General features: G+C 33.8%; 7 protein-coding genes across 10 annotated transcripts in view; 5 read left to right on the top strand and 2 right to left on the bottom strand.

Moving 5' to 3' along the window:
- The window catches only part of LOC125778450 (craniofacial development protein 2-like), a 372,304-nt gene that overhangs the window by 334,895 nt on the left and 15,812 nt on the right, over nt 1–21,597 (top strand). The window lies entirely within an intron of this gene.
- On the top strand, nt 3,532–4,821 carry LOC105223712 (Transcription factor Adf-1). Its single transcript, XM_011201499.3, has 2 exons — nt 3,532–3,767; nt 3,893–4,821. The coding sequence occupies exons 1-2, from the start codon at nt 3,629–3,631 to the stop codon at nt 4,597–4,599; spliced, it is 846 nt and encodes a 281-aa protein (XP_011199801.1). The 5' UTR covers nt 3,532–3,628; the 3' UTR covers nt 4,600–4,821.
- Nucleotides 4,802–7,737, bottom strand: LOC105223713 (tubulin gamma-1 chain). Its single transcript, XM_011201500.4, has 5 exons — nt 7,206–7,737; nt 6,884–7,086; nt 6,230–6,820; nt 6,040–6,174; nt 4,802–5,962 (listed from the first exon to the last, which is right to left on the bottom strand). The coding sequence occupies exons 1-5, from the start codon at nt 7,492–7,494 to the stop codon at nt 5,567–5,569; spliced, it is 1,614 nt and encodes a 537-aa protein (XP_011199802.3). The 5' UTR covers nt 7,495–7,737; the 3' UTR covers nt 4,802–5,566.
- On the top strand, nt 7,734–9,205 carry LOC105223715 (uncharacterized). The gene is made up of 4 exons (XM_011201503.4): nt 7,734–8,211; nt 8,272–8,441; nt 8,516–8,731; nt 8,793–9,205. Exons 1-4 carry the CDS (start codon nt 7,784–7,786, stop codon nt 9,203–9,205), a joined length of 1,227 nt encoding a protein of 408 aa, XP_011199805.4. The 5' UTR covers nt 7,734–7,783.
- LOC105223714 (uncharacterized) lies at nt 9,162–16,457 on the bottom strand. Of its 3 annotated transcripts, none has more exons than XM_049456194.1 (3): nt 16,439–16,457; nt 10,105–10,205; nt 9,162–10,029 (listed from the first exon to the last, which is right to left on the bottom strand). In XM_049456194.1, exons 2-3 carry the CDS (start codon nt 10,130–10,132, stop codon nt 9,278–9,280), a joined length of 780 nt encoding a protein of 259 aa, XP_049312151.1. In that variant the 5' UTR covers nt 10,133–10,205; nt 16,439–16,457; the 3' UTR covers nt 9,162–9,277. The 3 variants fall into 3 exon arrangements, with proteins under 3 accessions (XP_049312151.1, XP_011199803.2, XP_049312147.1); XM_011201501.4 differs by lacking the exon at nt 16,439–16,457 and adding an exon at nt 10,298–10,416; XM_049456190.1 differs by lacking the exon at nt 16,439–16,457 and having other exon boundaries at nt 10,105–10,242.
- LOC105223716 (uncharacterized) lies at nt 10,243–12,102 on the top strand. The gene is made up of 3 exons (XM_011201504.4): nt 10,243–11,025; nt 11,099–11,265; nt 11,332–12,102. Exons 1-3 carry the CDS (start codon nt 10,746–10,748, stop codon nt 11,884–11,886), a joined length of 1,002 nt encoding a protein of 333 aa, XP_011199806.3. The 5' UTR covers nt 10,243–10,745; the 3' UTR covers nt 11,887–12,102.
- LOC125778455 (uncharacterized) lies at nt 14,709–21,510 on the top strand. Of its 2 annotated transcripts, XM_049456169.1 has the most exons (5): nt 14,710–14,865; nt 14,935–15,064; nt 17,673–18,006; nt 18,095–18,222; nt 20,441–21,510. In XM_049456169.1, the coding sequence occupies exons 3-5, from the start codon at nt 17,733–17,735 to the stop codon at nt 20,978–20,980; spliced, it is 942 nt and encodes a 313-aa protein (XP_049312126.1). In that variant the 5' UTR covers nt 14,710–14,865; nt 14,935–15,064; nt 17,673–17,732; the 3' UTR covers nt 20,981–21,510. The 2 variants fall into 2 exon arrangements, with proteins under 2 accessions (XP_049312115.1, XP_049312126.1); XM_049456158.1 differs by lacking the exon at nt 14,935–15,064 and having other exon boundaries at nt 14,709–14,865.

Genomic DNA, 21,597 nt, shown 5'->3' with positions numbered 1-21,597 from the left:
GAAAGATCATGGGTAACTATGACCGATTCTTCTTTGATTGAGCAGCTTGGAGCAAAGAGACACCTTAATGGTGCGCAAATCGTGGGTTACGAGCCCCTGCCCTATACATATGTCAAGTGTGGTACAAGTGACGCTGTCAGTTGAAAAATATCTTGAATTTTCGCGTAGCTTATCACTATTTCGCCCATAGACCACCTGCAACCTCACATCTTCGTAGATACTAGTGGTTTATTTGCAATCGTAGTCTACTTGGTAGCAAAATATACAGATAACGAAATTTGCGTCGTACTCATAAGTATGTGGCAAAACAAGGTGCGCTCCACTAAAACAAATGTCAATTCTAAGCCTTAAATTGCTGGTAGCCGTCTTGGGAACACAACTACTACAAACTATCAAAAATCATTCAGTTGCAGCCAAAAAACGATTGATGTGGAGCGATCCCAAAATTGTTCTGAGTTGAATTAGATCAGGAACGCGTCTCTAGAAACCATTTCTATCACATCGCGTCATAGAAATTCTCACAGCTAAAGACTGTTGTTGGATAATGTCAGAGGATATCGTTGCTAATGAGGCAACAAGACCAAATACAGCATTCAATAATCAGCTGACTTCGCGAAGGCTAAATGGACTGTAATTTTGTATGGAAGAAGAAGAAGCCTGTCCTGCAACTGAAGGAATCCCTAAACTGTTAGAAGAGTCTGAAGAGCTTCGCCCGAAATTTGTAATGTTAGCCATCTGCTACAGACAAGATCCTCAAATTTAACTAAACTAAAGCGATCAGCCGCTTGGGTCATCCGATTTATAGATAAGTGTCGTTAAAAACAAGTAGAAGAGTGTATCACCGCCGAAGAATTAAATATATCTATGATCTGATCAATATATACAACCATAAAGTTGAACTCTAAATGGTGGCGAGGAGAAGATCTGGACTAATTGCATTTATATTTGGTATCAAACTAAATTACGTTAGAGAACATGTTCCACGCAATTTTATTAAAATAACTCTAATATTAACAGAAAATGTCGGCATACAGTCCATAAGATTGTCGGAGCCATATGTTCACTTAAATTTGCTAAGTCATCTTACATATTTACCATATACATATGTACGAGTATATGATATAAAGTCAATGGTCGTTCTCCACCTGATCTTTCCAACGGAGTGGAGATCTTCCTTTTCCTCTGCTTCCGCCGGCTTGTACTGCGTCGAATACTTTCAGAGCTGGAATGTTTTGGTCCATTCGGATGACATGACCTAGCCAGCGTAGTCGTCGTTCTTTAATTCGCTGAATTACTTATATCAATGTCGTGTACATCTCATACAGCTCTTTTGCAGAACCTTTCTCAAGAAAACTCGTAACGTCGACTCATCAGCTGTTGTCATCGTCCATGCCTCTGCACCATATAGCAACGGAATTAATGAGTGACTTACAGAGTTTGCTTTTTGTCGAGAGAGGACTTTCCTTCTCAATTGCCTACACACTCCGAGGTAGCACCTACTGGCAAGAGGTATTTTGTGTTATATTTTGAGGCTGACATTGTTTTTATACTCTCGCAACAAAGTTGCTAAGGAGAGTATTATAGTTTAGTTCACATAACGGTTGTTTGTAAGTCCTAAAACTAAAAGAGTCAGATATAGGGTTATATATACCAATGTGATCAGGGTAACGAGTAGAGTTGAAATCCGGATGTCTGTCTGTCCGTCCGTCCGTCTGTCCGTCCGTCCGTGCAAGCTGTAACTTGAGTAAAAATTGAGATATCATGATGAAACTTGGTACACGTATTTCTTGGCTCCATAAGAAGGTTAAGTTCGAAGATGGGCAAAATCGGCCAACTGCCACGCCCACAAAATGGCGGAAACCGAAAACCTATAAAGTGTCATAACTAAGCCATAAATAAAGATATTAAAGTGAAATTTGACACAAAGGATCACATTAGGGAGGGGCATATTTGGACGTAATTTTTTGGAAAAGTGGGCGTGGCCCCGCCCCCTACTAAGTTTGTTGAACATATCTCGGACACTACTATAGCTATGTCAACCAAACTCTACAGAGTCGTTTCCTTTAGGCACTTCCATATACAGTTCAAAAATGGAAGAAATTGGATAATAACCACGCCCACCTCCTATACAAAGTTATGTTATGTTGAAAATCACTAAAAGTGCGTTAGCGGACTAACAAAAAACGTCAGAAACACTAAATTTTACGGATGAAATGGCAGAAGGAAACTGCACCCAGGCTTTTATTAAAAATTGAAAATGGGCGTGGCGTCGCCCACTTATGGACCTAAAACCATATCTCAGGAACTACTCTACCGATTTCAATGAAATTCGGTACATAATATTTTCTTAACACCCTGATGGCATGTACGAAATATGGGCGAAATCGGTTCACAACCACGCCTTCTTCCAATATAACGCTATTTTGAATTCCATCTGATGCCTTCTCTGTATAATATATACATTAGGAACCAATGATGATAGCGGAATAGAGCTGTACACAAATACGGTATTTGAGCTGAGGTATCCCTTGTGGAAAAATTGTTGTGATCGGACTATAACTTTTCAAGGTCCCTGATATCGAACACGAAGAACTCAGTGCCTAACCTAACCTAACCTAATTTTTCAACGAAAATATCGGTAAATCTCTCAGAATTTAATTCTAATTAATTTTACAGCAAAATACAAAAATATGTAAATGACGGATTATGAAATCTCGATTATCACTTTATCATGCGAGAGTATAAAATGTTCGGTGACACCCGAACTTAGCTCTTCCTTACTTGTTGCTGTTAATATAGGTTCCAAGATAAACGAAATTATTTAGAACTTCGAAGTTATGACTGTCAACAGTGACGTGGGAGTCTAGTCGTGAAAGCGACGACTGTTTGCCTGATGACAGGAATCCGTATATATGTTAAATGGGATCTTAAAACGTTATGGTCCGATTTTATCCATTTTCAAACTATAACCTAAAAATATCAAGATTATAATAGTACATAACCATCTAGTAATTGGTGCGGTTCGGGATTTCACATGATAGAACGTTGTATTTTCAAAATAACTGATCGTAAAGGCACGTTCACATACAACTTTCTTCGCTTTGCGTGAGAGTTCAAATCAAGGATAAGATTATCCCTGCTTCAAAACAAATTCGTCATAAAATGTTGTCTTTGCAATTTGATTTCTTTTAGCTTTGAGCTGCTTACAAAAAATAAATAATATAAAAAATAAAACAACAATCGATTAATATCTATGGTAATGTCTATAAATGAAGTGTCAGTATATTCAAAATGGCAACCAAGAACTTTTTTCACAAATCTGAAACAACATTTTGTGACTAAGGACTACAAACTGTGTTATGAATAGTAGCTAGTCTCATATTGAGACTTTAACTCAAAATGTCTCAAAGAATGACGAGAGACTGCTTACTGAAATGCGGCGAATTCGAAGGCATCCATTAGTTTATTTTTCCAAAAATACTAAATGAGAACATCTTATAATATACAAATATATGTTATTTACGATTTGGCAACGATGTTATTCATTTCGCCGCGGTATTTTGTTTGTCGCTTTGTATTTAGTATAGCTTGAATTTATTTTTATTAACACTTGAAATTTGTCCTAAATATGGATGAATTTAGTGAACAGTTAATTTGTAAAGTTCAGACGCATCCTTACCTTTATGATGATCAACATAAGGAGTACAAAAACCTAAACGCCAAGGAGCAAACATGGAGGAAAATTGGAGAGGAATTAAAAATGTCGCGTAAGTAAGAGCTCTAGTCCAAAATGTTGCCAGAAACTTACGCGGGAAGTTGTTGGCCTCATATGAAAGAAAAGTTAAAATCTATTAATGAAATTTGTACATATCAACTTTTTATTTACTTTTAGCTATTAAAGTTAAGGCAAGATGGAAGAATTTACGTGACTCCTACGTTAAGTACAAAAATCAACTGAATAAAGTTAGGGACACCGCCGAACAGGAAGCTCTGAATAATCGCTATTTGAAAGTTCGTTACTTAACATTCTTAGATGAAACTTTAGCTCGACGCTCACTGTCCCATGTACATGTAAAACCCGAAAGCAGCGCCCCTTCGCCACCCTCGAAACGTGCGACTAGTTATGATAATGACGAACGGAACAATAAAAAGGCCAAAATGGAGAAGGTGAAAAAGAAAAGTTCAAATAAAATTCGTTCAACTTTGAATGCTTTAACTACAAAACGGCGTCATGAAAAGCCGTACAAGAAAGAAGCGCAACCGATTGAAGAAAGTACGTCATTGCTACACAATGCAAAAGTAGAAAGCTTTAATATATCACCAGAAAACTGTCTTGAAATTTCCACCACAAACGGCATGGCAACGAAAGACGGTACAGATTCTGGCACTAAATCAAGTTACGCTGACTTGATGTCGAATCACTTAGAAGACAAGCGGCAATGTCAAGCTCAAATTGTGAGCGGGGGAAGCGATGCAGTAGACCATTTGTTTAGCAGCTATGCGCATACATTCCGAACTCTACCATTGCGCCAACAAGTGAACATAAAAGTTGAAATGGCAAAACTTTTCGCCATTGCTGAAATAGAAAGTTTACCGTAGGAAATACAAAATACTTTGTTGTGCAAATCAACATTTATCTTTATTGTTTTGTATGTAAATGAAGTATTACTTTTAAAATAGTAAGTGTACACGTAATATGTATTGAATGTAGAATTATTTTTTTTTATGACTGCACAGTTATTTCTTCGTTCTTATCCTCACACTCGAATTCATACAATTTAAATAATTTGCATAATAAAAATTAGAATTTTTATAGCAATATTTTATTGATTTAAATTTAAATTGTCTGCTAAAGGATTTACAGTTTTGGTAAGTTTTTTTTTTATACACTGAACATGGCATATTAGTTTTGCCACAAAGCTTGTAACACTCGGAACGTTGCAGACCCAATAAAACATTTATATAATTTACCAGCATAACAGGTGAGTCAAGCCATGCCTGTCCGTCTATCTCAATATATGCGAACTAGTTTCATCAGTTTTTAAGATATCGGTCGGAAAATTAAATACAGTTAAAATTTTTTACAGAACTTTTTTATTACTGACAAAAAGAACATTTACATTTTTGATTGACATTAAGTAAAACACACAATCATAATATACATAAAACGATCAAATATTGTCAGAAAATAATTAAGACTCAATTTAGAGCGCGCTTATTAAAGAAATTTGAATTTTTAGATGAACTTGGTTTCAAGAATTCTTTGAAAACATTATATTAAACGTGAGAAACATTACTAATCTATGCAGTAATTTAACAATGTTGCGTTTTATATTTATATAACTACATTTTAGAAATGTATTAATGAGTACTCTCAGAATGAAATACAAATATATAAAAAAGGAAACTCAAAGAGTTTAATGTAATTAGTAAAAATGAATGTGAAAGGATTAAATTAATTTTTTTGCACTTGTTTAGAAAACTTTTTATGGCAACATGAGGCAGAATAGTATATATTTCTATTACATATTTAGATATGCATATATGACTTTCCCCCACTACAAAATTAATGGGCTTCTTCTTGACCTTTCTTCGCCGACCACTGCAAGTAATTTGATTGAGTGGCGGCTTCATATTCCTGTACCAAACAATCAACAACATCGCGTGAGTCATCTAATTCAGATAAATCATCCTTGAATATATCTTCACGTCTAAATTGATCAAGAAAGGCACCACGCTTTTTAAGTTTATCATATTGTCCAAGCGCACGTTCAAAAAGCGAACAAATACTGGTATGGTTAGCCAGCATCAGGCCTGAAACCCGATGACTACTCTGCACGTAAGGTGATGAACGTGACAGCGCTACTTGTATGCTCGCAGGTCCCCAAGGAATGAACTGTGCTAATTTGCGCTCTCGTATACGTTGTAGTGACTTATGCACCTGAGTAGGGTCTACTTCTCCCTAAACACGAATACAAATTATAATTAACCAATGCGACTAAAATAGTTCTACCTTCTAAATTTAAATTAGTAACTTACTTGTATTATATTCAAAATTGAAATATAACAATGATGGTTTGTTTTGTCAGGTCCCGTAGATACCATCATATTTTTTGGTTGTAATAGGCGACGCATAACGTCCAATACTGTCGTTTTGCGCACATTAACCGTTTGCTGAAAAACATTTTCATTATTTTATGTTTTCATTACATTTATATTATAGCCTTACATCATTATCTGTCGTCAATGGCGTATATCCCGTCATTAAGAAATGCAATTGGGGTGTTGGTATCAAAGGTGCTGTCAAACCAATTAGATTATTATTCATATAAGAAGGATAACGCAGTGTTGTCGTGCTGACAGACATTATAGTCGAAACTAAAGTGTTAATTTGTGTGAAGCTAGGATTTTGTATATGGAGGCGATCAGTAGCAATGCGATTTAGTGCCGTATTATCGAGTACTACAACACAATCCGCACAGCTAGTTAGCCGACGCAGTGTCAACAGCGAGTTATATGGCTGTACGACAACATCACTGATCTCGTCCTGATTTGGAAAAACGCTGTATGTTTGTATCAGCTTTTTTGGAAAACGATCTGATAAACGTTCCATAATGTAAGAACCCATACCGGAACCTGTGCCACCAGCTATTGAATGACAGAGCACAAAACCCTCCAAAGAATCGCTACCATCTGCTTCCCGATCGATGATATCAAAAACCTCCTCTTGCAGCTTTTCACCTTGACTATAACCGGAAGCCCAGTTATTGCCGGCGCCACCGCCATGCTTCGATAAATAAACATTCTCCGGATTATAAAGCTGGAATTAATGTAATACATTGTAAACAATTGTGCGAGCTTTTAGGTAAATATATAGTGAAACCTTTGCGTATGGTGAACTCATTATAGAATGAATGACGCGTGGTTCCAAATCCAATAACACAGCCCGGGGTATATAGTGATCATCATCCGCCTGGTAGAAGAAAACATCTTTGCGATCTACACCGTCGGTAGCAAAATCTTCTAAAACACCACTTGGTGATATGCCGTGTTCGAGGCATAGACGCTTCCAAAACTCAAAACCAACTACAGGAAAACAATATAAAAATTATGACACATGCAGAAATATGCATTTGTGTATAATAATATAAGCATAATTGCGCCAGAACCAGGAGCGTCTTAACATATACATAACCGATACACACTTTGATTGCCGCATTGGCCCAATTGTAACGTAATTATCTCACTCGGCATTGCTTCGATGATTAAACTCTCGACTTTTACATAAAATTTACATTTATATATCAAACACACAAACTTTTTTCGCCTTAATTCACTTTGGGAACGAATAAAATTTTTAAATTTAATTGACAGAAGCTTTTTAATGTTTTGATAGCATTTGCATACTTTGTTGTTTTCGGATTTTGCGGCGAATTTATTATTGACAATTTGACAGAAGTAGCAGAGAACGTACGTTCTCTGGTAGTAGGCCATGAAAAATTAATACAAAAAAAAGATTACTAAAAAATTTATTTATTTTATAATAAAAAAACCTTATTTACAACTTTAACAATATTATTTATATTTGTAACATGAACGACAAATTAGCAATGAATACTTTACTCCTCTATTATGGCCCAGCACTGTTGATGTTGGCAACGCTGCATGATCTCATACCAGAGAACGTATAGAATTTACGTTCTCTGCTCAAACAAATCAAGACAGGTTCTCGGGTAGATGTTTTTCCCAGTGTAAAATTTGTTTATTTGTATTGTTGCTAGTTATGGAGAAACTCGTTTTATTAAATGAAGTATTTGATTTACTTTTTACTGATAGTGAGGAGGAAGAAAGTGATAATGATATTAGAGTGATTAAAACACACTTTAAAAAATGTAGAAACTATGTTTGTAATGCAGTTGATAATTTGCCTAACCACAGTACCGAGCATGTTCCTAGCAATAATCATGAGGATTCTGTAACTTTCAATGGTCAAGTGAAAACAAATGAAAATTTTGTGGAGCATATGGTACCGAAAATGTCCGATAAAAGCTTTAGGCAGCAATTTTGTGTAGAGCCCGAAGTGTTTGAAATAATATGCAAGGATATTTATCCGTTTTTGTATAAAAAATATGGGCCGGGACGAAATGCCATTAAGCTAGATAAACAGGTATTAATGACTCTGTGTTATTTAGGGAATATCGAGGCATTACGGTATATCGAATGAATTGAACAAAATTGCAAGTTTTATATATAAATATTAACATTTTTCAGATCAATATCAGACAAATTTGATGTTTGTACATCAACGTCATGGAGAATTGTTTCCAACGTTTGCAATGCAATACTTAAATTGAATGAAAATACACATATAATTAAGTGGCCAAATCGAAAAGAAGCTGAAAATACTTCCAAGCATTACTGTGATATTTACAATTTACAAGGTAGATTATAAAATCATTTAAATATATAGGTACTATATAATAGATTTAAATTAAACGAGTTGTTTTTTTTTTAGGCGTTATAGGATGCATAGGCAGTTGTCATATAAAAACTAGAGCACCAGTTACTTCTAAGAATTCATATAAAAATAAAGATCGAACTTACTCTTTTCCGCTACAAGCAGTCTCAAATGAAAAAATGGAATTTATATTTTACTATGTGGGCGAGTGTGGTTCTGTGGATAATGTTTCATTAATGGAAAAATCTGGATTGGAGTGCCAAATAAACTCAGGTTTTATTATTATCCAAATATCAAATAAAACTTAATTATGTACATTTTAATTATATTGTAGGTACATATAAAATAACTAAGGATCAGCATTTATTAGGTGAATGCGCTTATCCGTCAAGGACTTGGTTAATAACCCCGTATCAAGAAGATGAGGGTGGCGGATTGTCCGATGGGCAAACATTTTTTAACACAATGCACTCCGAATGCCTCGGAGACATTAAACGTTCATTCGTTCTACTCAAAGAACGATTTCAACGGCTTCACTACATAGATAGCCTACAGTCTTCTACAATAAGAAAATTTATTGCCGTTTGTTGCATTTTGCATAATATCTGCCTGAAAAACAGCGATATTTCAGAAGAAAACATAGAATATCAAGTTGAAGAGTATGAAAATGTATCGCAGAGAGACAAGTATGAAACGGAAGAAGTAACTTGTAAAAGAGACTTACTAATGAATTTATTATACGAATAAAAATTAACTTAAAATTAGTATATAATTATTCTATAATTAAAAAGTGTATATGGTTACTTTGATAGATATATATTACATTCTATCTACCATTTTTTCGAAAATTGCTAGAAACTTTCTCGCCATTTTCATCTTTTCTTGATGCCGTCTTTCCCTTGCATCCTCTAAGCTTTCGCAGCAACTATGAGATCTTTGACATCCTCTGCATTTGTAATAAGTTCGATCATCATCACTTATTCGTCGATTTTCGTATTCTTTACTATACCGATCATGATCAGCAATTTTAGGTCTCGATCTAGCATTGCTGTCTTCTTTATCGTATTTATTTCGAATTACCTTACCTTTTCGGCTTTCAATACTAATTCGACTAAGATTACGCATTCGAGCTTTAACATCCTCCGCACTACTATACTCGTCATCACTATCACTTCGATGTCTTTTACGGATTTGTTGAAAAGTTGAACTCTCCGGCTCTATCGTATATTCAACGAAATCAAACTCTGTTTCACAGCCTGTTGTAAAGACATCATCAGAATTTGCAGTAACTGAAGGGTTTATCTCCATATCATCTTTAAGAATTTCGTGTATTTGGTCATAAAACTCCCAACTTAGCTTTGCTTCTGAATCTTTCATCTTTATGTATGTTCTTTTCAGCCCTTTCCATTTTGATTCAACTTGGTCATAAGCCAAACATGTCCCAAGTCGATTGTTAATCTCCTGTGCAATTTGTTGGAAAGTAAATTTCTTTACGCCACTTTGTAATTGCAGGTAATTTTTGTTTATCAAAGAAATAAGCAACAACGTTGGGTTTTTGGTCCACTTGAAACCTTGAAAAGTATAAAAGTATAAATCTCTTTTTTAAATTAAGATCTAGCTTTCAAATTGTAAATATGTATAATCACTTTGAGATTTAGTTTCGTTGTGTGCCATTATGGGAGTTTCTTTTTTAACTCCGTGTATGATTTGGTCTAATAAAAATTCTGAAGTTGTTCTTTAAAGTGTTCTGAAAAAGACAAAGTAATGAGAGTATTCGCAAGTGGATTAAATTACAGTTTTAGCGCAAATATTGAACTAAATTAATATTTCAATAAATACCAGAGTAAATAAAAACACAGACAAATCCTATCAAACGTTCTGATAATAATAAGAAAATACCACAAATATGTGAAAAGCTCTCACACATCCGATAACAAACACATCTTTATCGATTAAAGGCGCTTGTCACTTTTGATATTTCAATTTGAAACAATATTTATGTGATACCTTCTTCTCATACTAAATATGTAATTTCACAAGCAAAATTTTTAATTCAGATTAATACAAATTTAATTTATCTAAAATAAGCCTTATTCACCGATTAGATACGTAAAAATATTAGAATCGATGTTGAAATAATCGAGCATATTGGCTATTTAAACCGCATAAACAAACACATCAGCATAACCGCATAATAGGGTGCATTGGAACTACAAAACACTGGCCGTGGCCCCCAGTCAAACCATATAATTTTAATATTTTAACAGATCAAATTAATTACATACATATGTCATCAACACAACAAGAACTTACTGATGGCCGTCGAATAGCATCTTTTGTGGTGCTTGATTTGGAAACAAATGATTTGCCGTATCATTTTTCGAAAATCGCTATTACAGAATTATGCATGTATGGTTTTTCAACTAGTGAATTAGAAACGGCGCCACTAAAATTAAAAGAGATTGACAATGTAATATTAGAACTCGAACGACCGCGACATTTGCATAAGCTTACAATGCTATTCAACCCAAGACGACTTATACACCCAAAGGCTGAGGAAATTACTGGTATGGAGAATGTTTAAGATATCCTTAATATAAATATATACATATTCATTATATTTCGGAATACTACTTACAGGATTGAGTAATTATAGTCTTGAAAAGGAATCACATTTCGATGAAAATGCTGCTGGTATTATAACAAACTTCCTTAAGCACATGCCACAACCAGTATGTTTGGTCGCGCACAATGGGGATACGTTTGATTTTCCGATAGTCAAACAGACGTTCCAAAAGTTAAATTTAGTATGGAACATTTTAATTTTTCTTATTTTTTTTCTATATTTAAAAGTTTTTTTTATTCCTCTATAGAGCCTGCCATGCGAGACCCTCTGTGTAGACTCTTTGCTTGCATTTCGCGTTTTGGATCAACAATTGCAGTTCGCATCTTCACCTACCGAGATAACTGAAACCAGTATTTGTTGTAATGACAAAGAGCAATCCGCAATAAAATCTAATTGTGATGAACTAAAAGAGACTGTTCTAGATTCAAGGGCAACACTTTTAGAGCAACTCGATGCTGAAACAAAAATAGACTGGCGAGCACGTAACGAAACAACACCTAGACGACCCATCATTACAGGTGTAAAACGCTCGCATTCCGCTATCTCAAGGAGTTTGAATAGTTCTTTTAAATCAAAACGATCCCTCTTTGCAAATGTTAAGCTAGAGAAATATCCACCCAAAGGAGTTTATAAATTGGAAAATATGTATAAACGATTTTTTAAGAAAACACCAAAAAATGTGCATTGCGCTGAAGCTGATGTGGAGACATTAATGCATTTAATGCGAGTGTATGGTAGTAGTTTTTTTACTTATGCAGAAGAGAAAGCTGTTCGTTTCGAAGATATACCACTGAAACGATGACAAAAAATTTGATATGAAATTAATTCGACATTCTTGTTTGCCCAACTAACCAACTAATATAATACATTAAGCATGTCATTATTTTATTATGAAGCTACAAATTATGTAATTATTATGGACCAGTGATGCAATTATAAATAACCATATTTTTGATACCTTGGACATTAAGAAGAAGTAGTAATAAAACGTACAAATGTGTTTGCGAAGAAAAACCTGGAGGTAGTGTATCATTCATCCAATACCATATTCAAACACAACACTTTTAACTCTAGCGAACATTTTATACTGTTTAAAGTTGCAAGAATCAAAGACGGGGAAATACCTGCAGCTGTTGGTTAAAGTTCATATTAAAAAATATTGCGAAAAATTCAACATTTATTAGTTTATTAATTTATATGGAAGGTCTTATACTGAGTAAGTTTTATGAAAATATTTAAATCGTGTCAACGAAAATTACATTAAAATAAATCTTAAACAAGAACTGTGTGATATAAACTCAACCTAAGTGGCTAAATTTAATATTTATATAGAGTTGACATGAAAAATCGAAATTCTTTATATTAGTGGTAAATCATAGTTTTCAAGGAAACGTGTAAATTTAATTGAATTGAAAATTCGTTTAAGTCAGGTGGAAAGTTGGAAACCTTTATATATGCTATTTTACGGACAGAAAAAGTGACAGCCTGATAAATACGGCCCGGTATAAAGCTAACAGGAAGTGTAAATTATATTATTATATTAGGTATATGAGAGATAGTATTTAACCGGTTTTATCTATTTTTACTATTAAAGGTTGTTGTTAGAAGAAAAAGTTGATCTCTGAGTTTCTTTAAGAGGGTAGTATGGTAAAAGCAATCTTTTTTAAATTTTTTTCCACACAAATTTTTATTTGAGAGTTCAGGTTTTATCTATGTTATTCTGCACGTAACATAGTACCGAAAAACTTGTTTTTATCAAATTTTCTTGGTATCCGGTTGAGATTTAAAAAGCTATCTAATGACCTTCGACTGAAACAATTCATTGATAAATAAACAAATAGTTCAACTTATAATTTTTTTGTTTTTTTTACAATGATGATTATAGGACATTACATAGCCAAATATTTTCTGAAAATTAAAAAAAAAAAATTAAACAAATTGGCCAAGGAGATTGGCTGGAGTCGTAGGTACCAGTTCAAAAAACACTGTTTCAAGAAAAACGCGTTTAAAGATCACCAGCTGTGCGATTCGAGCGTCACGTCCGTTACCATCTGAGTCAAAGGAAGGTTTCTACATTATAATTAAGGGTTTAAAGTAATCAAAACAGCAAATCAATTTTTTTCGATGTTTTGAAAATTTTTTACCTTAGTACCCCTTTAGGGTACCTCACATACCAATACCACTATACCCAAGATAATGTCAATCGGATGTTTTAAGAAGGATTATAAGTTTCAATAATATTTCTCACAGATTGACCTATATATTCCATAAAAAGTTCGCAGTAGGGGGCTTGAACAGTTTTGGACCTGTATGAATATTTTTTGATTGTATGCTGGCACAGTTTAAGGGCAAAATTCGTGCGTAGCTTTCCTCTAATACATTCATTAGTGGAATTTAAATGTTTTGTTATATGATAAGTAGGTGTGACTGTAGTCCGATTTCAACCATCACAATTCCTTTAAGCAACACTTAGGGCCATTTTCTGGTCAGTAGCCATCTGCCAGTTAAGCTTTTTCTCCTTTCGTCAAAGAATCTTTTTGTTTAACCAGAACTTAACGAAAGGATGGCTAACCAGACATTGAGAAAACTGCCATTGGAAAAAGACTCATATATTTTCTTGCATTATTTTGGGAGATATGTGATATATGTAGTTGTCCGATCTGATATCTCAAAACCGGACGAAGAATTTTTTATAATCCCGAAAAATTAAAACTCACTTAAAATATCGCTGGCATGAAATCGGGTTCAAACGCATATATAAAAATCGACCCGCTCTAATGTACATGTACACTCGTGGCTACGCTAAGATTACCACTATACTTTCTTACATTTTTTTTAAGTATTTTTGGTTCGTTCGGGATTTTCTTCAATTTTGTTTTTAGTAAGCAGAAGTAAACTAAATTATATTATCTAATTATAATCATAGTTTTTAATGCATTAAGTTTAATGAGTAAAACACAAACTAGCTTTTCCGTGTTTATACAAAAGCGGCCGATTTTATTGTTTTTAATTTTAATACCGCGACTAAACTACGTGTTCCAATTAAGAAAATAAAATAAAACACTAATTTCAATTATAGTGTAAATGAAATTAAATTAAAAAAAGTTAAATATATAATTTTTTCATTGCATCTCGGTCTCTTACATTTGGATCCCATTTTGTAAAGCTCATTAACTTTCAAATGATTTTGTCTGTAGCTGAATGTGTTTTGTTTTTAATTTTTAATATTTTTGATAAATAACATATTAGCTATTTCTAAATAAATAATTTCTGCACCGCAAAAAATACCGCTATAAAGTGTTGTCAAATATGCACAACACTTGAAAATTTTGAGTGGTAAGTTCTACGTGGCCACGAGTGTATACAGAATTAATTCATTCACCGGTTTTCCGACATCCGCGATTGGGCGAATATTAATGTTAAGTAGAAATGCTCTACACAGCTACAGCTATGAACAACTACAAAATGCAGCTATTTAAAGATAAGATATTGAACTTAACAAAAATACATAAATAAAAGGTAACAATCGTACGGGTTAAGAACCCATTTATGGTCGCCGTACTCGATTAAGAACAGACTTATTTTTATTTTCCATCTTACATGTCTGACTTTAAATATATATTTGTTCGTGATTATTGTAACTGAAAACAAGTAATACTATAAACAAGAATGAAAGGACTGTATGCGACAATTTTTTCAAAAGTTAGTGATCTTTGAAGTTACATACGTGACGGAGGACTGGGTGAGGTCTTTCGAATTATATCTCGCTGTACTCGGTTGGGTAAATTAAAATTATATTATATTGCTGATTCATAAAAATTAATAGAAAATATTTTAACAATATTAATAGAATTAAAAAGCTTGAGGAGGCTATAGACACTATAGGCCAAGATAGTAACGATGACGCCAATTGATAATGAGCCATTACATAATCGCAAAACGTTCCCGTAATAAATAGCGTGCAATAGCTTCCGTTTGGCGTAAGTGCTGCCCATTATGTTCTTCAAGTTGGTCGAGTAATTCGGAAGGGATTCATAACCAAAATCTTGTAAAAAAATATCTAAGGGTCCGTCTCGCAAAGTGGATCTCTGGCTCTATGACACCGTAGTTAAGCCCATTACCTTCTATGCAGTCTTTATGGACATTCGGATATCCTCATACACTTTGACTTCATATCGGATCACCTACATAGTTGATAGAGTTGCCAAATAGTAAAGCCTTTTGGCTCAAGATTGATCGCAGGAGATCTAGTGATCTCTTTGCCCTCAGTAAAGCCAGACTCTCCCTAGTTGTGGGAGGTTTAACAAGCCATTGACCTATTGGCGTTCATGCTGTATGGTTGGGAATCTTACCAGTCGCCATACACATACACCAGTCCACGTGCGATCGTCGATTAGCCATCAACCTAACCTTGAGAACTCAATCCAGTATAAATAGATGTTTGACAAAATATGTATTTGAAGAAGAAGTCAAAGATTTTATTATACATACTTAATGGAACAGTATATCATACTATATGCAAGACGCTTTAGATATGAAAAAGTTCATAGCCATATTGATATCTTCCTCATATCATAAACTTACACATGTAGGTACTCCAATAGTTTCTAACGCTGTATCGAGAAAGAGATTTCGCGAAAATAAAAGCAATGGGGTTTGTGTTTTGATAAAAGGTCTATTGATGAATCATTGGTGAAAAATTTTAGACACATCGCGCAAAAAATTTTATTCGTGGCAAGCCAGTACGATATACTGTCTACTTTCATAGTGGAAAACTAATAGACGGTACAACGGAAACATTGGGATCGCGTGTTGTGAAATTTTTGCTTGATAAACTTGAAAAAAATCCCGTCAATATTCAAGTGTTTTTCGATGATTTGTTTTACCAGTTACGACCTTTTAACGGATTTACGAAAGCGGGGGTTTCCCGCAACTGAAACACCATCATTATCTACGGTTGATGGTTTGGCTCATGATCATATGAGTCACTTTCGTAGGAAGCTCGAAAAAATTGCGCGGTGTTGTATGTCATGCCAGAGTTCGCTGAGAATGCACTCACTTCAGTACACCTTCATAATTTCCATGACTTTTGTGAAAAAACTTTGTTATTTTTTATATCCTAAATTTGAATTATAAGCATTCGCCATTTTTGTTTGGGCACTAATTGGTTCCATATACAGTTGAACTTCCCTAACTCGAATCACCATAATCCACAAAAACACTTCGAGTTAGTGAGACTTATATACTTACATAAGTATATATATTGGATAGCCGAAAAAATCTTTTCGTATTTCTAATCAAACTTCAACTTATTTTTTATAATTATAATAATAAATAAATAAACAAATATGTACCATTTTGGTCGACCACTTTTTGCTATTTTTCTGTTCGAGACATTATTCCATCAGTGTACTTGTAAAACTTTCATCAGTGTAAATCAAAACTTCGACATTTCCAGAACGGAAATCTGATCTTTCCAAAACTATGTAATATGAGACAATGTGATTGGTAACACTGGAGATATACGACTACAGCGACAACTATAAACAAAATACGAAAAGATTTTTTCGTCTATGTGTTTACAAAGTGGTATTGCTCCGAACAATGCGACTTAGAGAATCACGTGCCAATTTCAAAGTTCATTTTATGAAAGGAAATATACATATATGAAATTTGACTTCTAAACGCTATTGCCAATTCAAGAGTTCGATTTATAATCCAATTATAGAAGTTTGAGTTATAGAAGCTCAACTGTATTTAAATTCTCAGAATTTAATATATATTACACATATCGCTCATTTGCTGCAAGACCGGCATAAGTCAAAAAAATCGATTCGCCAGAAAACGCGTTTAAAGTTTTCAACTTACTACAGTATACTCTCGAAAAGTAAATTCTCAGAAAGTAAATAATCGCGGAAAAGTAAATCACCTTTAAGATTACACATGCACCTCGAAAAAGTAAATTTTTCAATTTACTTTTCAGAGAGTGTGATAAAAAATTCGAAACGAAGCAAGCAGCGTTTTTTACGATGTTGCAAAAACACTTACTCTCTTGTTTATCGCGTCTGTTTAGTAAATAAACTTTGAGATATGTACATATGTAAATGGTCAGAAAATATATTGCAAAAGAAAAAAAAACAAAAGAATATTCAAAATTTTTTCTCTTCATAATAAATACATATGTTTTTCATGTAAATCCATATGTTTTATTGAAGCAAATAGATAAATGAATTTTTTAAGTTTAAAAATGCATTTAATATTATAAAAACAGATAATTTATGTATATATTTGGAAAAGTAAATTATTCGAAAAAGTAAATTACTCAAAATACAAATCGATTTACTTTTCGAGAGTATACTGTACAACCTTACACGGTGGCTCCAACCTTACACCTCTTCTCAAGCGGAGCATATAAGAGGTATTCATATGAATTTTTCACTCAACATGAAGTATGATATAACGAACAATTCTGCAGCATTAACTCCAAAATCACGTTTTTTGAATTATGCCGGTCTTGCAGCAAATGAGCGATATAAACAAAACTCATTCACCGATATCGATCGCGTTTGGTATACACTTTCACTCTAGAAATTAAATAACTCATTCGCGCTGATGTTCGCAACGATTGCAGTTTAGTTGCTCGGTATTATGGAAGAGAGCTTTCAGTGCAATTACGAGCAACGCGCGATCGCTTCTTTCGTGTTGCTCAAATTAACAACAAAAGAGTTTGAAACAAATGAAGAGTTACGTTTTTATAAAATTGGTGCGATTGATGAATTTTGTATGTACGGAATTTCCAGTAACCAACTCGAGACGAAACCGATATATAACAAACATTGCTGTGGAAAAAAATTAATGATTCCCGAAAAACCGCGTGTTCTGAATAAGCTATTATTGACAATGAATTCCGAGCAAAATACTGGTGAGTGCACATATTTACATACTATATGAGCATACATATGTATGTATATAATCAAACATATAAATATATAATTTAATCTTCAAAACAGAACGGAGTGACTACCTTACTTTCATACATTTCATCAAGCACCTGCAACAACCTGTGTGCTTGGTTTCACATCGTGGAAAGGATTTATGCTTTCCGATTATCAAACACAAACTGGATAAGTTTAAATTGGTGCGTAAAATATTATTATATTACTTTAAGGGGTTAGGTGTAGTCAGAGAGAAAGATGAAAAGATTATTTTTATTTTAGAAAAGTCAAAACTTAGCAGCATTCGTAACCGAACATTTTATACTTTTGAAACTTGCAAGAATCAAAGTCAGGGAAATATTTAAGGTGTAAAACGTCAACCAGAGGATCGAAATCCAAGCAATTTGATATATATATATACTAAATATAACTCATACACTGACCGACATATTCGGCATAAGGTTTGTTAGAAAAAAGAAAATCATTACATGGTACATACAATATATAATATATTGGAGTTGTAGCGACCCAATTTTATCTATTTTTCTCAATACCACATACCAAAAAACCAATCATAGTATATATAGTAAAGTCAGTCCGGATGTTGGAAAATCACACTGTTATGAGTAAAATGCGCTCTCTGATTTTCGTTAAGATAGCTCAACTGGCTGATATATGTAAGTATGTGGTGCAAATCACCCGGAAGTCAAAAAAGTCTTTTCGTATTTTGTCAAAAGATGTCGTTGCAGTCGTATATCTCCAGTGCTACCAATCACATAGGTATGACACATTATATAGTTTTGGAAAGGTGAGATTTAAGCTTCATTTAACCAAAAAAAACTAAATTTGCGGAAGTTGTAAAAAAGTTACAGCCGTTCAAAAATAAGTGAAAATAATAAAGAAATTCGCTATATTTTGAAATTTTTGTATAAAAATGGGAAGAATGCCACGCAAGCCACCAATGAAATTTACGGAGACGATGCATTTTAGTTCGTGTAGCACAGCAATGGTTCGCTTGCTTCCGTTCTGGAAATGTCGAAGTTTTGATGAAAGCTTTAAATTGATGGAATAATGTCTCTAGCGGAAAAATGGCCAAAAGTTTTCGACCAAAATGGTACATAAACATAAAAGTGTCAAAAAATTTCATTGAAATATACAAAAAGCATAGTTTTGAGAAAAACGCATTTAAAGTATTACACAAACGTTGGGCGCCTGAGAACGCTTTGCTAATTACCGAATAGCTCGAAAAGTATATGTATATAGGATTTGCTTCAAGTATATTAGTAAGATATTTAGGGGTTTCATATAGTCTCATAAAGTTAAAAGTTATAACGAATAGTTCTTTAATCCAACAACAATGTTTTTAAACAAGTGTAAAAATTTGTGATTTTATTATTTTACGATGAGTTGTGACAAGTTGTGAGTCCCCTTATTATACTTTAAGAATATATATAAGAAAAAAGGATTAATTGAAAACTCTGACTACCTCTAACGCCTTAATCGAGCCGCGTGTAACTGTAAAACATTGGATCTCAAAAGCTTTACTTTAAAATCGTTGTTAAATAATATAAAATTTTTCATTTCATCGCTTAAAATTACATCGTAACGCAAATTTCGTCATACAAAACTTTAAATATAATTTAAATAGTGTCCTAGTAACTAAAAGGAAAGGACAGCATGCCAGAGACCCTATAAAGTATATATGTGACCTGACCTACGAAAAGGGAGCTAACGTGCGAAAACTAGTTTTCTGGGAAAAACTGTTAAAAATAAACAACTCGTTTCGTCAGTTATCTCATTAATTGTTTTTTTTTCACACCTAAGCCCCCTTTTCGTAGACCAGGTCACATATATAAATGATCAGTGTGACGTGCTGAGTCGATTAGTCATGTCCGTCTGACTGTACATACTCTAACTAGGCCCTCAGTTTTTGAGATATGTGTAGGAAATTTTGCGAACGCCCTTTTCTCTCCATGCAGCTGCTCATTTACCAAATTCGCCGATATCAGAGCACTATGGCATATACCTAGCTGTCATACAAACCGATCGATGAAAATGTAGTTTTTGTTAGGAAACCGTTTTTATTTGACAAGATATCTTCACGAAATTTGGCACAAATTATTGACCCAAGCAACGCTACAATCTCTGAATAAATTGTTCAGATCGGACTACTAGAACATACAGCTGCCATACAACCTGACCAATCCAAATGAATTTCTTGCATGGAAAAAATTTTATTTGACTTGATCATATTGTTCAGAATATCTATCCTTATATATTATAACAAATGAACCTGTGTAGGATATTAAAGCTACGGATCAGCCAAAGTTAGCTATTTTCTTGTTTTTATTTTATTTGTAATTAATACAATATTTATAAAGTTTTATTAAATTTTATTTAATTTTTGTACAATATATATAGGAAATGCCACCCAATACTCTATGCTTGGACTCTACTTTTGCTTTTCGTGGTTTAGATGAACAGATGAGGGTCGAGCCTGCAAAAGTGGAAAACGAGATTAATGCTGATACTCGTAGCAACAACAACAACATCACCAACGCTGATAACCGACAAGATACTCAACTATTGATGACAGTACCAACACTCGCAGAACAACTTGATGCTGAAACAAAAACCGACTGGAGCGCACATAACGAAACCACACCTCAGCGACCAATAGTTACGGGCGTCAAACGTCGTATTTCGAACGATTCAACGCCCACAACATCTGAAACCGCTTTGCAAAAAGTTCGTCGAAGACTATTTACGAACGAATTAGAGGCCAACAAGTATGATGTAACAAATATGTATGAAAGGTTGTTTTACACTTCATATAGAAGAAAGCCTTATACTGAATCACATGTGAAAGCTCTAATGCATTTAATCCAATTATATGGGGAAAGTTTTATTGAATATGCAAAAAATTATGCTACTCCTTTTGCTGAAATACAGGAACCGTAACTATAGGTGATTAATTATAGGATCCCGCAGGACCTGAGTTCGATTCCAGTTTAAAACAATTAGTTTTAGGAAATGACGAAGCTCTGAAAGTATTATATTTCGGCTACTCACAAATCTTCTAAATACAACGGTTGATGGACCAAATGTGTAAAAAAATTAAACGGTTAGTCAGAGCTTCTAGATGCCTAATACACTTGTAGTATAAATTTATGACCCAATAATTTTTATATTTGAAACAAAAATAAAGTTACCGAACAAGGTTGTACTGATAAGAGCTATATAAATGTGTCACCGCTAAATGATTTTGAACGAGTTTCAATTGTAAAATCATAAATTTTTACTCTTGTAAAAAAAATTGTTGTTGGATTACATACAAAAATGTGTTTACGCATTACAACTCTCACCGCTATGTTATCGATTCGTTATTACTTATAACTTTATGAGACTGATTTTCCGATATATGTATGTTTGTATGTATGCGCGTTAAATTATCTAATAAATACTTCTGAACAGTTTGGCGAAACAAAAATTGTAGGAAAAGAGTTGTAATATTAATTTTGTCGTTCTTTTTATACTCTTGCAACATGTTGCTACAGAGTATAATAGCCTTGTCCACT

Source organism: Bactrocera dorsalis, chromosome 1, assembly GCF_023373825.1.
Source record: "Bactrocera dorsalis isolate Fly_Bdor chromosome 1, ASM2337382v1, whole genome shotgun sequence".
Classification (NCBI taxonomy): domain Eukaryota; kingdom Metazoa; phylum Arthropoda; class Insecta; order Diptera; family Tephritidae; genus Bactrocera; species Bactrocera dorsalis.
Note: the sequence above shows the minus strand (reverse complement) of the source record. Positions and strands in the feature narration are given on the sequence as shown.

Excerpts from the sequence above, each read along its gene's own strand:
- LOC105223715 (XM_011201503.4), top strand. The coding sequence starts at position 7,784 with ATGGAGAAACTCGTTTTATTAAATGAAGTATTTGATTTACTTTTTACT. Across the intron at positions 8,442-8,515 it reads TGATATTTACAATTTACAAG|GCGTTATAGGATGCATAGGC; the intron begins GTAGATTATAAA and ends TTTTTTTTTTAG. Across the intron at positions 8,732-8,792 it reads GGAGTGCCAAATAAACTCAG|GTACATATAAAATAACTAAG; the intron begins GTTTTATTATTA and ends ATTATATTGTAG.
- LOC105223712 (XM_011201499.3), top strand. The coding sequence starts at position 3,629 with ATGGATGAATTTAGTGAACAGTTAATTTGTAAAGTTCAGACGCATCCT. Across the intron at positions 3,768-3,892 it reads AGAGGAATTAAAAATGTCGC|CTATTAAAGTTAAGGCAAGA; the intron begins GTAAGTAAGAGC and ends ATTTACTTTTAG.
- LOC105223716 (XM_011201504.4), top strand. The coding sequence starts at position 10,746 with ATGTCATCAACACAACAAGAACTTACTGATGGCCGTCGAATAGCATCT. Across the intron at positions 11,026-11,098 it reads AAAGGCTGAGGAAATTACTG|GATTGAGTAATTATAGTCTT; the intron begins GTATGGAGAATG and ends TACTACTTACAG. Across the intron at positions 11,266-11,331 it reads CGTTCCAAAAGTTAAATTTA|AGCCTGCCATGCGAGACCCT; the intron begins GTATGGAACATT and ends ATTCCTCTATAG.
- LOC105223713 (XM_011201500.4), bottom strand. The coding sequence starts at position 7,494 with ATGGCCTACTACCAGAGAACGTACGTTCTCTGCTACTTCTGTCAAATT. Across the intron at positions 7,087-7,205 it reads GGGCCAATGCGGCAATCAAA|TTGGTTTTGAGTTTTGGAAG; the intron begins GTGTGTATCGGT and ends GTTTTCCTGTAG. Across the intron at positions 6,821-6,883 it reads TGAGTTCACCATACGCAAAG|CTTTATAATCCGGAGAATGT; the intron begins GTTTCACTATAT and ends CATTAATTCCAG.
- LOC125778455 (XM_049456158.1), top strand. The coding sequence starts at position 17,733 with ATGGAAGAGAGCTTTCAGTGCAATTACGAGCAACGCGCGATCGCTTCT. Across the intron at positions 18,007-18,094 it reads GAATTCCGAGCAAAATACTG|AACGGAGTGACTACCTTACT; the intron begins GTGAGTGCACAT and ends TCTTCAAAACAG. Across the intron at positions 18,223-20,440 it reads AACTGGATAAGTTTAAATTG|GAAATGCCACCCAATACTCT; the intron begins GTGCGTAAAATA and ends CAATATATATAG.
- LOC105223714 (XM_049456194.1), bottom strand. The coding sequence starts at position 10,132 with ATGGCACACAACGAAACTAAATCTCAAA. Across the intron at positions 10,030-10,104 it reads CAACGAAACTAAATCTCAAA|GTTTCAAGTGGACCAAAAAC; the intron begins GTGATTATACAT and ends ATACTTTTCAAG.